General features: G+C 41.7%; 1 protein-coding gene across 18 annotated transcripts in view; it reads right to left on the bottom strand.

The window, feature by feature from the left end:
- SIL1 (SIL1 nucleotide exchange factor) overlaps positions 1 to 17,794 on the bottom strand; it is a 69,673-nt gene that overhangs the window by 26,132 nt on the left and 25,747 nt on the right. For all 18 annotated transcript variants that reach the window (XM_061622439.1, XM_061622458.1, XM_061622455.1 and 15 more), the window contains 3 exons: positions 16,078 to 16,186; positions 11,773 to 11,964; positions 9,083 to 9,204 (listed from right to left, as the gene is read on the bottom strand). In XM_061622439.1, coding sequence (XP_061478423.1) covers positions 9,083 to 9,204; positions 11,773 to 11,964; positions 16,078 to 16,186 — 423 coding nt within the window. The remainder of the gene's footprint in view (positions 1 to 9,082; positions 9,205 to 11,772; positions 11,965 to 16,077; positions 16,187 to 17,794) is intronic.

The raw sequence follows: 17,794 nt of genomic DNA, 5'->3' as shown, positions 1-17,794 counted from the left end.
CCAAACAATAGATTTTATTTCTAAAGTCCATAGACTCCAAATCTTGTTCCTGTTCCACGTTGGTTCCAATCTCCGGGATCTCCTCTCTCACAGGGACCCCTATTCCAGTCTCCAGGGTCGCCTCTCTCACAGGGACCCCTGTTCCAATCTCCGGGGTCTCCTCTCTCACAGGGACCCCTTCCAGGGTCACCTCTCTCACAGGGACCCTTATATCTTTAATCTCCTGCTTCATTTTACTCAATTCAATTTTCATTATCTCAATCTCATCCATTATTTTCTGAAACATAGTTATTTCCAGATTTTCAGCCACTTTCTTAATTGCCATTTTAAAAGAAAAATATAGGAAAACCACTTCTTATTTCAGCAACAATTGGGTTAATACTCCAAACTTGATGACATCACAGTATAAACAGAGCAGACAGCCTTATCTCTCCAATAGTTAAGTAAACAAAATGCAGTTCCCAGGATCGAAACAATTAATGGCAATCGTCAAGAAACAGATTCGTCAAAATAAAATAGACCAAAAAGAGAGTAGTCTCAAAACAGTATAATATTTTTCAAAATAAAAATCTGGAATAGAAATCCCTCTTCTGTGTATATCTTTAGAATGCAAATCCAGGACAGCTTTTTGCAACAAAAACAGAGATAAGCTATTAATTAGTGCGTAGCAGAGAGAAGTTACGGCTCCCCAGTGAGATGTCAAAAACCGATCAATCTGGCAAATCTCTTTTAAACAGCAACAATTTAAGTCAAGTAAAAGAAAAATATAGAAAGAAGGGTGCTTGCCTGTTAGTGCGTTCTCTCTTAGAAGATAAGGTGAACGTTCGCTTTTCCAGATAGAGCTTGCTGTTAAAAATCCGTCCCACCTTCGTCGGCTGGACCTCGTCCCATAAATTAATGAGATCTGGTCGTCCCAACAAAAATAGGCTTTGAGGTTAATCTCTTCGTTTCTCCCTACCCGGGAGAAGTTTAATCAGTCAAAAAAAAAAGAAAAAACTGACTGATATATCTGAATAAGCTTCTTTTGAGGCAGGAGCCCGTCTCAAAAGCAGGCACAGGCTAAGTCACCCTTCCCGGAAGTCCAAAAACTGCTCTGCGATGTTCTGTGAAAATTAGGCATCCTTAAGTCCAAGCTAAATCAATGAAAGTAAGCCTGTAATCGTACACACACCTGAAAGTGTCCCACTGAACACAGAAAGACTTCTGAAGTGCATAAACATACATAGGATTTTGCAGCATATTGCCAGGTCTCATTGATTTCAGTATAATTTAAGCACCCCTAACTTCAATGGATTGCACTCGGTGATAACACTGTATGAAATTCAAACTTGGGAGATAACTCCCTGTTGAGACAGCAACCTGCTCAAAGATGAAAGACCAATCTTCTCTCCAAAGATAAAGGTCCTTCTTTTGCTGCAAAGTAAATGTTTATGAATACAGCTCAAGCTCCCAGAATGAACGGGCACACACAAAAGCTACTTCCTTTGAAATCCAACAGCTTCTCTTCATGCCCACAAATTCCATCAAGAGACAGTGTGCACAGACTCGTCAACAGAAAACATTCAGCAAAAAAATGATTGTTAATAGTAACACTTAACCATGCATTCTTCCTCTTAAAACACACACAGAACTAAAGCCAGCCTTTCCATAATGATGAGCATCTCTCTGTCCTCCTTTTGGGGTGGGAAGGCAGGATTAGAACCATGCTTTCCTTCTCACCACACCTTCCCCCCCTTTTTAAAGCTTGTTGGGGAAATTTGAGCCCTGAACAGGAGTCTCTTCTAACACTTGTATAAACCATTTGTAAAACAAAAAAACCTGTGTGTTGAGGGGAGGTATTGTAACGGAAGCACTGACACCATCTTCACTACAGTGTTTTAAACAGCTGTGCTTTAATATCCACTAAGCAGAAAGAAAAACAAGATGGCTGACCAGTAGTTTACACCAAGACAACTAACTGCAGACCTATATCTGCAAAGCAATCTCTTGCTCTCTTTGCTTTAACAGTAAACACAACTAGCCACGTTCTTAAGTTCCTTTTGCAAATACAAACAAGTTCCTTAAAATTCTATTTTGTTCGTTATACACACATTCACTCAAGTAATCAGCAACATATCATCAAGACTGCTAGCCTTGTTCTGGCCTCACGGAGAGGAAGGAAGCCAGTTAGGATGTACTATGCAGAGCGAAACAGCAAGCAACAGGACTGGCTCAGGGCATCCTTTGCAAACACCCTGCTAACAAACAGCTGTGTCTCAGTTGGCTCAGGTAAACAATCCATTCACAGCAAAACTGAGCAAAATTAGAGCACTCCTCTCCTCTGCCCTGCCTGAAGCGTTGACTATACACAGGGGAAACACTTGTTTGTTTCCTGGAGCCTGAAACAGAAGACTAGAAGAAGACAAGAGAGTGATCTCAGATGTGTGCTCAGCAGTCAGGAGGAGAGAGAAGCAGGTTAGACGAGCTTCAGCAAGTGCAAGTAACTTCTACCCTGAACATAGCTTTGGGGTTCTAGGGCAATGTTCTTCAAGCTTGGGTCCCCAGATGTTGCTGTACTACAACTCTCATCATCCCAGCCAGCTTAACCAATGGCCAGGGATGATGGGAGCTGTAGTCTGGGAGCAGGGCCTTTTCGGTGGCTGCCCCTAGGCTCTGGAACTCCCTCCCTAGGGAGACAAGAATGGCCTCCTCTGTGCAGTCCTTCCGCCGACAGCTAAAGACTTTTTTCTTCCAGCAGGCCTTTGGAACTGAAGGTTTTAAGGGTAGTGACTGAAGAGGATGCTGTATGTTATTGTTTTACTTGTATGCTCCTAAACTGGGTTGCAGTATTTTAAGTGTATATCTAATTGGTTTTAACATCTTAATAGTTTAATCCTGTTTTAATGCTGATTTTATATGTTTATATGTTTTATATAGGTTCTTAATGATATGTACTTATTTTTATCTGGAAGCCGCCTTGAGTTCCAGTTTGGTAAAAGGGTGGGGTATAAATAATGATAACGATAATGATGATGATAATGATAATAATAGTCCAACAGCATCTGGGGGCCCAAGCGTGAAGAACACCCATCTAGGGGAGAGACCTGGCTCTGGTTTCTGCCTATTAAATCCAGCAACGTGGATCCCTCCTTCCTTCCTCTCAAAAGCAGGTAGACATCACATGTAGGCAGGGATAAGGAAGGACAGCAATGAATATTCCCATGATGTCGCACACAAATTAGTATCTCTGCATGCTTGCTTGAAAGCCTGTGCATGAATTTGTCTAATCTTCTTTTAAAGCCGTCCAAGCTGGTGGCCATTACTGCATCTTGTGGGAGCAAATTCCATAGTTTAACTATGCGCTGAGTAAAGAAGTACTTCCTTTTGTCTGTCCTGAATCTTCCAACATTCAGCTTCTTTGAATGTCCACGAGTTCTAGTATTATGAGAGAGGGAGAAGAACTTTTCTCTATCCACTTTCTCAATGCCATGCATAATTTTATACACTTCTATCATGTCTCCTCTGACACGCCTTTTCTCTAAACTAAAAAGCCCCAAATGCTGCAACCTTTCCTCGTAAGGGAGTCGCTCCATCCCCTTGATCATTCTGGTTGCCCTCTTCTGAACCTTTTCCAACTCTATAATATCCTTTTTGAGATGAGGCGACCAGAACTGTACACAGTATTCCAAATGCGGCCGCACCATAGATTTATACAATGGCATTATATCGGCTGTTTTATTTTCAATACCTTTCCTAATTATCGCTAGCATGGAATTTGCCTTTTTCACAGCTGCCGCACACTGGGTCGACATTTTCATCGTGCTGTCCACTACAACCCCGAGGTCTCTCTCCTGGTCGGTCACCGCCAGTTCAGACCCCATGAGCGTATATGTGAAATTAAGATTTTTTGCTCCAATATGCATAATTTTACACTTGTTTATATTGAATTGCATTTGCCATTTTTCCGCCCATTCACTCAGTTTGGAGAGATCTTTTTGGAGCTCTTCGCAATCCCTTTTTGTTTTAACAACCCTGAACAATTTAGTGTCATCAGCAAACTTGGCCACTTCACTGCTCACTCCTAATTCTAGGTCATTAATGAACAAGTTGAAAAGTACAGGTCCCAATACCGATCCTTAAGGGACTCCACTTTCTACAGCCCTCCATTGGGAGAACTGTCCGTTGATTCCTACTCTCTGCTTTCTGCTTCTTAACCAATTTCTTATCCACAAGAGGACCTCTCCTCTTATTCCATGACTGCTAAGCTTCCTCAGAAGCCTTTGGTGAGGTACCTTGTCAAACGCTTTTTGAAAGTCTAAGTACAGTATGTCCACTGGATCACCTCTATCTATATGCTTGTTGACACTCTCAAAGAATTCTAATAGGTTACTGAGACAGGACTTTCCCTTGCAGAAGCCATGCTGGCTCTGCTTCAGCAAGGCTTGTTCTTCTATGTGCTTAGTTAATCTAGCTTTAATAATACTTTCTACCAGTTTTCCAGGGACAGAAGTTAAGCTAACTGGCCTGTAATTTCCGGGATCCCCTTTGGATCCCTTTTTGAAGATTGGCATTACATTTGCCACTTTCCAGTCCTCAGACACGGAGGAGGACCCAAGGGACAAGTTACATATTTTAGTTAGCAGATCAGCAATTTCACATTTGAGTTCTTTGAGAACTCTCGGGTGGATGCCATCCGGGCCCGGTGATTTGTCAGTTTTTATATTGTCCATTAAGCTTAGAACTTCCTCTCTCGTTACCACTATTTGTCTCAGTTCCTCAGAATCCCTTCCTGCAAATGTTAGTTCAGGTTCAGGGATCTGCCCTATATCTTCCACTGTGAAGACAGATGCAAAGAATTCATTTAGCTTCTCTGCAATCTCCTTATCGTTCTTTAGTACACCTTTGACTCCCTTATCATCCAAGGGTCCAATTGTCTCCCTAGATGGTCTCCTGCTTTGAATGTATTTATAGAATTTTTTGTTGTTGGTTTTTATGTTCTTAGCAATGTGCTCCTCAAATTCTTTTTTAGCATCCCTTATTGTCTTCTTGCATTTCTTTTGCCAGAGTTTGTGTTCTTTTTTATTTTCTTCATTCGGGCAAGACTTCCATTTTTTGAAGGAAGACTTTTTGCCTCTAAGAGCTTCCTTGACTTTGCTCGTTAACCATGCTGGCATCTTCTTGGCCCTGGCGGTACCTTTTCTGATCTGCGCTATGCACTCCAGTTGAGCTTCTAATATAGTGTTTTTAAACAACTTCCAAGCATTTTCGAGTGATGTGACCCTCTGGACTTTGTTTTTCAGCTTTCTTTTTACCAATCCCCTCATTTTTGTGAAGTTTCCTCTTTTGAAGTCAAATGTGACCGTGTTGGATTTTCTTGGCAATTGGCCAGTTACATGTATGTTTAATTTAATAGCACTGTGGTCACTGCTCCCAATCGGTTCAACAACACTTACATCTCGCACCAGGTCCCGGTCCCCACTGAGGATTAAGTCCAGGGTTGCCGTCCCTCTGGTCGGTTCCATGACCAACTGGTCTAGGGAATAGTCATTTAGAATATCTAGAAACTTTGCTTCTTTGTCATGACTGGAACACATATGCAGCCAGTCTATGTCCGGGTAGTTGAAGTCACCCATTACTACCACATTTCCTAGTTTGGATGCTTCATCAATTTCATCTCTCATCTCAAGGTCTCCCTGAGCATTTTGATCAGGGGGACGATAGATCGTTCCCAGTATTAAGTCCCTCCTGGGGCATGGTATCACCACCCACAACGATTCTGTGGAGGAGTCTGCCTCTTTTGGGGTTTCGAGCTTGCTGGATTTAATGCCTTCTTTCACGTATAGAGCGACTCCGCCACCAATACGTCCTTCCCTGTCCTTCCGATATAGTTTATATCCAGGGATAACCGTATCCCACTGGTTATTTTTATCCATGGGTATATCTGAACAAGCCAGGATCAGAAGTAATGCTTTGATCTTGGCCGAGCTCCTCTTTCCCTATTATAAATCTTATGTCGAATTTGAGGTAAACGTGGGCACAACTATGACCACAAAAGCCTTCATTGTGCCCACGGGCAAGGTCACTAGATGATTTCACTTTAAAATGAAAGAGAGTCTGTAGTTCTCCTAGAAAGAAAGTTATGAAGCAAAATTGTAGGTACCTTTCTAAACTATTTCTGTGAAACGAACCAGCCTGGCTGGCTCCTGCCTGGCAGTGGTTTCAGCCAATGAGCGAAGACAAGAGCTGTAATTGATGTGAGATGTTTGGACAACAGACAGCAGGAATCCCTGGAATCCCAAAGAGCTTCTGTTTTCCCTTTCCCTTTCGTGTACTTTTCCTGCTTCTGTCTCATTTTCTGGTAGTCCTTGGAATCTCCATAGTATGCCCATTCTTTTTCCCCTAGCAACCAGGTTGCATCTTTCCTATAGTGGGTTTTCTGAAATCAGGTATTCCCTAGATGTTATTTTCTGCAAATAGCAGTGCACAAGTAGTGGGGGTGGATGTTAAAGCATCTCTTGCCCAAATGGCCAATGCAAAATGTGAAAACTTTGCAAAGAGGCTTAAGCATGTCTCCTGCTGTGCAAGAACTGATGTCCAAGGACTCATGAAGAATTCACTGTATCGTTAACACAGTACAATCGTATACATGACTACTTCACAAGTAAGTCTCTTTGCGCTTAAAGGAGCTTACTCCCAGCTAAGTGGGTACAAGATAGCAGCCTATGCTTTGGTTTAGGATTGGCATTGGGGAAAACAGGGTTCTTGTGTTTTACCTCCACAATCAGGACCAGCAGAACATAACAGACTTCCCAAGGTAAACATGAGGTTGTAGGGTGAGGAGGAGGAGAAGAGAAGCAGCAATGACTGTACTCTCTCTAATTTTGCATTATGCCATGCTTCCCACGCCAGGCATGTTGTGTTATGGGAAGTCCCCATGGCACCCATTTTGTGATTGGTGCCCTCAGCACTCAGAAAATTTGAAATATGCCCACTGATCCAAAAAGGCTGGCAACTGACCACCTTGTATATATACCTGATGAAGTGGAATGTAGCCCATGAAAGATTAAGCCATAATACGTTTGTTACATTGTTAAGGTGCCTCAAAACACTGCCATTTTTGCTGCAAGAGACTAAAACAGCTACCCTTCTAAAACGTCTGACAAAAATAAGTACCTGTAAAAAGGCTAAATGCATTAGACGCTGTATGAATAACTGAAGAAAGCTAGTACACTTTAAGGGTGAATAAAAATTCTCACTCCCACATACATGTCATGTTCATGATCTTTTATTTTCCTGTAAATTCATGGTAGAGCCAGGAAGATAAAGGAAACAACTCCTCATCATATATCACTAATAAAAAGGGTCCGTTCCAAGCAGGGATTCGGACTATGGCTGCGTTCAGACAGCAGTTTATTCCCTTTCCTGATGTTTCCTTACCTGATAATTTCCGCACTTTATTTGATCTTTCATATGACGTAAAAGCCACTTCTGGAAATGTAGCAGAATATGGCAGAAGTTTAGCACTCATTTCCGTGTTAATTGCTTCCAGAAAAATCCATTAACCCAGAAAATTGTGGGAGTAAAGTCACAAAATTTTGGGCAGTCTACCGGCATACAGTTCTTTCCTATCGTTTCTGGGGGAATCGTGGGGGGACAGAAGAGTCCATGTGCAGAAAGGGTGGGGGAGCAGCAACATGCCCAATTACGTTTGTTGTTGCGTCACACCATGCCCTATGGTGTGAATGAAATTTAGCGTGGCATGGCAGTATATCAGTCAAAACGCCACAGTTTCAACAGGTACCGCAGTCTGAAAGGAATGTTAGAAATTGGGACAGAAGTGCTACCATCATAATCAGCAAACAAATGCAATAAACCTCATGTGTGAATGCGGCCTGTGAGAATGTTAGAGTCCATGGAGTTTAAATTGTGGATATAATTCCCATGGCGTAAATAGTTCAGGTTGCCCCTGGCAACCAATGAGATAATGCTCTACCAACCAGACACAACACAATCCAGTTAGGGACAGGGCAGAGCCCAGTGGCAGAGCATGTGTGTTGCATGCAGAGGGTCCCGAGTTCAATATCTCAGGTAGCAGGGCTGGGAAATACCTTTTTGGCCTGAGGCCTTAGAAAGGCACTGCCAACCAGAGAACACACAATACTGGGCTAGATGGGCCAATGAAAGCAGATTCACAGGTTCATAAGCAAATTTCCTTTCAAGGCAGTCACACTGGAAGAGCCACATTTACAAGGACGGAGCAAGACTGGGATGGGTTTCAAGCATAGCCACATATTTTCTTTGCCCTTCCATCATTGTCACTTCTGCTGCCTATCTTTCAGCTGATCACTCTAGGAGAGCCTATTCACCATCAACATGCTGCATTTTAGAAAGCAAAGCCATTTCCACCAATTAATGGTATTAGTGGACATGCTCCACTATCCACGTCATGCCACAATATGTAACAAAGTCATATGGCACTTTAAAATCTTAATGAGCATGAGATACCCTAAAGCTGAAGTTCAAATCAGTGGTTCAACACTTTGCTTTGAGAAGGATAAACCTGAAAGGTGCCTGTATGACATGCAGCAGAGCTTGGTCCTCTTTGGAAATTTTATCCCAGCAATGCATCTTTCTCCTGTGCATCTTATACATTGTCATTCAGAGCTTTGTTTCTGACGGGCCTTGAATTCTTTCAGCAAGGCATATTTAAAAACTCAGTCATCATCCAATTATCTTAGTGTCTACTCCAGGCCTTGTTTCTTTGTTGTATAAATCAGTGCCCTGAAAATCTCTACCTGAACATTTGGACAGGGCTCAGTTCTTCCTACTACCGTCACATTGCAGAAACTGTACCGCTGATTTGGCAGTTCTGAGGAATAGACGTAGCCTTGTGCAGTTGCCTAGTAACCACAGGACATCTTTAATCACTTCTGAAATTACCAGTTTTGACATCAGGAGCATCAAGCAGTTGACCCTACGGCACTCTGAATGAATCTGTGCCCACGCTGTCTAATCAGGTAGAGTAATACTACGCATTTCTTATGGATAATCTTTCCTTTTTTGCCAAATTCACACACACAGACACCCATATACAGATACTCACCTAGACAGTGCAGCTCCCAGTACAAAGGATGCATATTCTTTCATCAATGGCTCAGTGCTGTTTAACCCATTAATCAAAAGTTGTAGACCACCAATGGAAAGCAAATCTTTTGCATTGTCCACCTATAAAAGATTTTGTCCACATTTATATAAAGATTTGTGAGTACACATGTAAAAATGGGTGTTCATTTTTCTCTTCAGAATATAAACACAAAACAAAAAAGCAGGTAAATCAAGATCAAAACATGTGCCGCCCACTTAAAAAGATTAGCGCTAACAGGCTTTAAAAGAAAAACAAAAATCTCTTGCCTCAAATCATATAATGCTTCCTTACTATAGGAACATCACATTTCACTTCTAAATAAACAATATCCACCTACTATGGTGGGTGGGATCCAGAGTGTCCGTTTGCATAAAAACTTCTGTTCACTGAAAGGACTGAGATCCAGCACTACCTCCCACTGGAGAAAGGGTGGGAGGTAATTTTTGCCAATTCCCCCTGCAGAGCCCCATTCTTCTAGAGGGTTTCCCAACCCTCTAGACTAGAGGAAGCCGTGGGGGAAGCAAGAATCAGCGAAAAATCACCTGCACTCCACCCTTCCTCCAGCAGAAGCTTCTGTGCACAGAGTTCCACTCACGAACTCTGGATCCAATCCTGTGGATACAATCCAATACCAAAAGAATAAATGAAAATCAAAACAATGCAATTAGCTATTAAAAGCTTCCCCAGACAATGCTCTTACTGGAAGGAACAACAGTATCAAACAAAAATAAAAATATTCTTTCTTTAGTAGACCATTACTGGGAACATGGGGAGTTACATATTGTACATATACAATGTTTTAAATTTCCATTTAACTGGCAGGGTTAAAGAGTTAGAAATACTTGGGGACTAACAATAAGCATTTCCATTACTGCCTAGAAACCCATCAACTAGAACAAACGAGGTGGGAAGAGAATTGGGCGATTGATCATAAAGTGACTGAGCCAACAATGTGATGTGTTAACAAAGGATGTGCATTTTAGCTTTGACAAATTAGGGGAGGCCTGTCTAAAAAGAACAGTGAGGTAACAGTGCTGGCTCTTCAAAGGAGAGGTCATAAATAAAATACTGTGTCAAAATTGCATCACACATGTTTAAGAAGGGTGTATTCCAGCTATAACAGGTACAAAGGAATAGAATTAAAACGATAACAGGAATGGAGAATTGATCATGAGCAGACAACTTAGCATAGAAAGGAAAGGATGAGGGAAGATATTGTATGCTAGCAGTCTACAAAACCTATTAGAGGAAAGAATACAAAATGGAAAGTTAAGCTCGATTGGTTAGATATGATCTAGGGTACAAGAATCAACACCTACAAACCACTTAAAACCTAGTTTGGAAATCAGAAGGGTTTTTAATTAAGGATGTGTAGAGCCCTCCAGAGACATTTTGCTAGCCTTATCAAAAAACATTTTGGCTTTCCTTCAAATTCCCCAGATATTTTGCCTAAGGAAGAACTTTGAAAATACACTTTGCAATTTGCTTTAAGGGAAATTCCCGTGGCAACAGAAGTATTTACTCCCACATATTTACTTGGAATTAAGGCCCACTGATTTTAATGCAATTTACTTTTGACTAAGTATGCGTCAGAGTGCAGCTGTAAATGAATACAGTTGTGGAACAGTTTCCTTTTGTGCAAAGAACCCACCATTAATTTAGAAAAAGCTAAGTGTCAAAGTTCAAAACAACTTAAAAGCCATTATCATGCAACCCGAAAGCTTCTCCTCCAATCACAGATGAAGATGAGCCAAGGTTAGTCAGTGACAATGCCAGCTCATTCTAAGGAGTCATTTATTTCCCCATGACTTTGTGTGTCCCCAGGCATGAACCCTGGCATTTAAAACAAAGTATTATTATTATTGTTATTATTATTATATCCCACCCTTTCTCCCAAAGAGAGCCCAGGGTGGCAAAGAGTAACAAAGCACTAAAAACATCTTAAAAACATCTTTTAAACAATTCCAGTACAGATGTAGACTGGGATAAGGTATCTACTTAAAAGGTTTGTCAAAAGTGGAAGGTCTTCAGAAGGCCCTGAAAAGACGGTACCTGTCTAATATTTAAGGAGAGGGAATTCCACAGGGTAGGTGCCGCCACACTAAAGGTCCGTCTCCTATGTAGTGCAGAACGGACTTCCTGATGAGATGGTATCTGCAGGAAGCCCTCACCTGCAGAGCGCAATGATCGACTGGGTGTATAAGGGGTAAGGCAGTCTTTCAGGTATCCTGATCCCAAGCTATATAGGGCTTTATACTCCAAAACCAGCACCCTGAACTTAGCCCAGGAGGTAAATTACAGCACTGAAACCTAGCAAGTCCAAACACAAATTAAAGACCCTTGTTGGGCTCAAGGAAGACTTTGCAAATTTGTTACAATCTTTAGGATACTTATTGTCTGTATGTCTGGAAACATCTAAAAATGGTAACTTCCAAATGTTTATAATCCACTTGTGCAATTTCACACATGATGTTTTCCCCCACCCATCCACTTGCAATTGTGTTAATCTGTGTAGGAAAAATGGCATGTGTGAAGAACTTGAGTGCCACAATTTCATCATATTTGGTACTAAAAGAAGTCTATCTTTATGATTCCATGTCCCCAAAATATTGCACAACAGCTGCTTATGTTTTTAAAAATCTTATTACCTGATGAACGTAGTATTCAAGATCGTAAAGTGCTGTTATTTTCTCCTCCAGCGTTGAAGCAGAACTGTTGAATTTGTTGATTAATTTAAACATAATTTCAAAGTCTGTTTCCAGCTGCAGATTGAGCTCTCTGAACTCTTCCTTAAGTTTTTCAATGGGACGGAACCTTCGTCTGACATCTTCCTGATGAGCCTTACAAACAAGGGGGAAAACATACCAAAACAGCACACATGAGAGAGAAACATTGCAGAAATTGATTATTTTGTTTCCTCAAAACCTGCCAAAGGAAATGGTGTGTTTAGGTACATACGAGCAACCTCTGTAAATGCAACGAAATACAAACAGTTGTGTATAATTTTGTGTATACTAATTATGCAGCTAGATATCAAAAGGGACAAACCAGATGCAACATGGAAGATACGTAATTGGATCTTCTGTTTTCTTTAAACTTAAAAGAATTGTGGGGAGACAAATTGTATTGGAGCAGTGTTTAACTCTTCTGCTGTTTCCCATCACTCTCCCCCCAAACTGGGATTAGCCCCACTGGACACTCAGGTTTAGGGGAGGGAAAGGATTAAAGCACCCTCTCCCAAGCACTTGGGCCATTATTCTATTTGGATCTGCCCTGCCCACATTGCTGAATTTAAGAAAAACAATGAGGGGATAATCTGATAAGGGATTTCATATACCAGGCCTCTTGAAGTCCTAAGAATCAGTTCACACGTTATATCCCCATCTCTTGATTGTGCATTTAACATCTCACTTGACCAGAACAATACAGGAGGAAGTTTACGCAACAGCACAATTCAACTTCAGTAATTAGGTATTTCAAGCTTCAGAACACACCCTGCTCACAAAAGCTGAGCTGTATTGTCCCATCTGCCACGCTGCTTGTATATGAGTAGACCAATAAAATATTTAACAGCACCTGCAAAAGGTGATATTGAACATATAAATTAGTCTTAGGACAGGATCCTCAAGAGAGAGGAAATTACTTTCCTAAACTCAAAGTCAAGCAGCTGCCAGAAATGTGATTACAAACACCAAGCAACACTCCTCATTATTTACTAATTATGTTTTCTTAAGATTCTAGCTGTGGTTCTTAAAAGATAATTAAAAATGCTTAATAGATAAGGTTGCCTAACAGTCATTAAAAATGGAAATTAGGAGATTTTTTCTTCTTTCTCAGATAGCTCCTGGAACTCAAATCTGACAAGATGCCTTTCCCTAAAAGCTAGCCGGGACTTCTTCAAAAATTTCACACACAACAGCTAGAGACAATGGCTAGACACATTTTAATTAGCCATTCCCAGCATCAGCATCAACATCTTTAACTCCCAATGTTCCTAGCATCATAATCCTTAACCCTAACCACTCAGTAAATAATTGAGCTCTATATTAAAGAGCAGCTGGGCCAGGATGAAGGCATTGCATTACAAACAACTTCTGAAGTTCTGCAAAGATTCTAAAGCCTCTTCCTAAACAAAGTTTCTAGAGCCCCACTGTAAGAGTACAAGCCCTTCCAGGAGCCAGCAGCTCTCAAGATCACATTCAGGCCTCAAAGCATTGAAAAATTATAATGATTTCCTAAAAAAAAGACTCTTAATTGGCAATTATGGATCCCTTTGCCCATGCCTTCTAGTAAGGGAACTGAAGATTAGCCACCATCCCTTAGGCCAGGGGTTGGCAACTGTCCATCCTGACCATTGGTCATGATGGCTGGGGCAGATGGAGTCCCAACAACATCTGGAGAGTCACAAGTTAGCTGCTTCTGCCCTAGATTGTTAGCAATCCCACCAGTCTACAAAGTCTAATAGGCTGGACTAGAGATAGCTTATCAAAATTATGAAAAAACAGCACCTTTTGGTACATGAACATGGGGTTGTCCTATCGCTTAGGAGTGATGTAAAGGCAAATCATGGGCAATTATAAAAACATTGGGATATTTCACAAACAAAATGTCACCATTGTCTCTTCTGCGAATATTCATTTTGTTGCCTTGAGTAGTAGGCCAGTTCTTGCTTACAGACAACCCCTCAGTCTAAAACACCTACTTCCCAGCTAAAATAGGCTACAAAACAGAGACTAAAATATAGGGACTAGACCCTGCAACAAATCCACATGCCCTCATGTCTACTCTGACAACACCAATATAGGATCCAACACCAACAGTTCGTTCACTTGCTCACCTTCCAATCTGATACACGCTATTACCTGCCGACACCGCACTTCTACATTCTACCTAGAACAGGTCAGTCTCTGTACCAAACAGACATAAATCTGATACCAGAGAGAGCAATATTTAAAAACCAGTCAGAGAATATCTCAGTCTCCCAGGACCCTTCATTACTGACCTTCAAGTAGCCATCCTTGAACAAATTAACTTACCACAGTTTGTAAATGCATACCATTGCCCTCTGACCTCATTGTTTCTACTTTTCTTTCTTTTTATTTATTTTCTTTATTAGATTTATATCCTGCCCTTCCTTCCAATAGGCGCCCAGGGCAGTGTCTGTGTGGGTATTTTACACACACACACACACACCCCCACACCCCCCCCCACACCCCACCCCACCCACACCCCCACCCCCACCCACACACCCACCCACACACCCACACCTGCCAATTTAAGGTAACATTTCATGCATTTGAAGAAGTAGATTCTAGTTCATAGAGCCATAGCAAATGTATCAATCTTTATAGAGTCACAAGACTCTTTGTTGTTTTTGCTGCGACAACACCACAGTTATCCCCCTGGAAATCACCACCGCCCAAGGTGGCAGCAAGATGCTAATTTTTAGGGCTGTTACCAGATTAAAGACATTGTAGCTGATTAGTTGGATTTTTTTTATTAGTTATAAACTAACTCTCCTTGGCTTGACTTGAAATTGGGCTTGCCAAAATGAGCTCGTTTCCAAAAGATTTGGAAAACAGTTCTTTATTTCTGAGGCCAGTTCTGAATTTACAAACTCTGTCGTACTCCTAATTACATCACTGGATATGCAACAGGGCTTCAACATCTCCCCTCTTTAACCCCGCCACAATTGTCCCACCCTGCCACAATTGTCCCTCCCCCCCCCAAAAAAAACCCTGACCCCTAAATCTGCTGTGGTGCTGGAGCAGCAAGATCTCTCAGGAGGTCTCTGGTGCCAGGTTAGGATGACTCATACTATGCTTTCCTTAATAAGCTTTGACTTAAGACTTTAATGTAAGAACAGCACTGCTGGATCAGATCAAAGGCCCATGCAGTGAAGCAATCTGTTCTTACAGTGGCCAACCAGATGCTTCTGGGAAGTCCGCAAGCCAGACATGAATGCAACAACCCTCTTCCAAATTGTGATCCTAGCAACTGGTATTCAGAGGTATACTGTCTCCAACGGGCCACTGACATTGACAGGCTTATCCTCCATGAATTTGTCTAATCCCCTTTGAAAGCCATCCAAGTAGGTGGCCATCACTACAACTTGAGAGAGCAGATTCCATAGTTTTTGTGAACTCTGTTCCAGGTGAAGAAGTACTTCCTTTTGTCTATACTGCGTCTTTCAGCGTTCAGCTTCACTAGACAACCTTGGGTTCTACTATTAGGAGAGAGCCTTACTTCTCTGCTAACATCTCAGCACTGATATTTCTTGGGTCTGTAAGCGACAAGTGATGAGCTAGGAGAATGGTTTTCTGAAGGCCAGAAACTGCTCTTGTGCAAACCTTCCAAGCTAGAGAGTTTTCAACACCAGCAGAGATCCAACCCCAACCCCACCTTGGCAAGGGCAGAAAGCACTTCTGCATGCAGAGAGTAGAAGGGGCAGCATTTCCTTCTTGCAACCAGACTTGTTCATTCAAGCTAGAGGGCTGTTTCCCTCCCCACCCACTCTGCCCCTGGAAAAAAGAAAGAAACAGCAGTAAAATGAAAGCAGAAATGTACAGGAATCTCCCAAACAAATGGGGTTGTATCCAACGAAGTCCTACTCAGAGTAGACCCACTGAAATTAAAGAACCTAGACAAAGCATGTGTGTTAACATCAATGGGTCTACTCTGAATAAGACTAGCACTGAATACCACCCATGGATTCTGTGTTGGAAGCTTGTATTTCCCATTTCCTGCCAGACAGCACATTCTTAACAAATCTCATATGAAATTTCAACTGGAAGCTCAATATTCCCAGCAGATATTCAGACTGAATTTTCATTGCAGCTCTGTTCTTAGTTCACATTTGCATCAGTTTCAGTGCACATTTTCCTCATCTGTTCCCCCCAGCTGACCTACAGACATAACTGCTATGTTTTCAGTAGCATTCTCACAGATACTACCTTGTGAGCCAGTACATCATCCTCCATCATGGTTTTCTTCATTTTAGCCAAAGCCTTTTTGAGTTCTTGCGTTGTAAATGAACTCGGGTCAATATCTACGTGGCCCAGCCTTGCAGAAAAAAGAAACACGTACATCATACAGATGAACAATTGATCCACAATGGGAAAAAAATGTACAAGACACATTTGGTAGGCAGCAGACATCCTGGCTCTATTTACTTTATTTAGCACAAGACATATGGCCAATATTTAATCCTATGTTCATAATACAGGTATTTTTAAAATCAAGATAACTATTTAGAGTCATCAAAGTTGGGATACGACAATCTAACTACAGAAAATGATAACATACTAAAACATGTCTAACTGTATCTCCCTAAAGCTCTAATCTGGGCAGGTATGCTACCTTCCCAGGGCAAAAAACAGATGTTCACAGTCAATGTCATGGAAGTTTTAAATATTAAACTCTGACAAAAGCATGCTCATATTGAAATGTAACACAGATAAACACATGTGGGGACAAAATAAACTGAAGAGAAGCCTCTAAGCTGAATCTTCGAGTGCATGCTTTGCATGTATAAGGAAGCAAAACTGATCATCCACATCCCCAATTAAAGGTGGCAGACTTTCCAGTCTAGCTTAAATAGTAAGTTGCTATTTTGTGAATCTCATTCCAATGCACCAACTCTTCAAAGAGAAAAGCCTCTTCTGAAACACACCCACACGTAGAGGTGTTGGACGAGAGTAAAAAGAACCCCTTCTAACAGCAATCCCAGGTGGCTGAGTACCTATCAGTTTGGACGCAAGAGGGGCCCACCCCAGAAATAAGGTATGGATTCTACATACTTGAGTGGGGTGCCCTAGGAACACAGAAGTAGATAACTGTGTAAATTAAATGCAAATGACTTTTTTTTAAAAAAATCAACCCAAAGCTGCCCTATAGAAACCTGTGAACTTAGTTGATGGCAGCTGAACCTACAGACAGAAGTGGGGTGGGGGAGAAACCTGTGTCAAGCAGACCAGGTGAAACTACCAGCCAAGTCTATAGTTCCCTTCATAAGTTACCCATGTGAAGAGGGTTCCAGAAGTACAAGGGGTATCGGAGCGAGGCTGCTATCTCCACCCCCAACACTGTGCTGCTCCCAAGCCTTGCCCCCGTGTCTAAGCACACATTGAACATTGCTGTACGAATAGGTGATCTGGAACTCTTACTGTACATAATTTTGAACCACAGATGTAGCCTTCCTTGCTCAGACATTCACACTCAATACATGGATGTGACAGTAATGGTGGGGCCAGCAGTTTGCTATCAATCACTTCCTGCGAGTTTAACTAGGAAGGGATGCAGTTCAGGGGCAGACACGCTGCTCTGCATGCAGGAGGTGTCAGGTTCAGTCCCCAGCAACCCCAGGTAAGTCTGGGAAAGCCTAAAGAGCTGCTGTACCAAGGATGATTGATACTGTCAAAATATACACACATGCGCCGATATATCACTTTTACTTGTTAATTTCAGAATTGTAAAGGCAATGCCTCTTGAGAAACAGTTTCTCTCAACTGGTACCAAGAACAGCATTTCCCCCGGCACATCCCCAGACAAGACACGTTAATCCAGAAGTCATATGCAAAAATTCTCAATATATCCAAAAATAAAAAAGTCATCTTCTAAATCAAAGCGAGGGTGAGGGGATGCTGTTTGTCATCCCAGATTATCACAAGC

The sequence above is a fragment of the Rhineura floridana genome, chromosome 4 (genome assembly GCF_030035675.1).
Source record: "Rhineura floridana isolate rRhiFlo1 chromosome 4, rRhiFlo1.hap2, whole genome shotgun sequence".
NCBI classification, from domain to species: Eukaryota; Metazoa; Chordata; class Lepidosauria; order Squamata; family Rhineuridae; genus Rhineura; species Rhineura floridana.
Note: the sequence above shows the minus strand (reverse complement) of the source record. Positions and strands in the feature narration are given on the sequence as shown.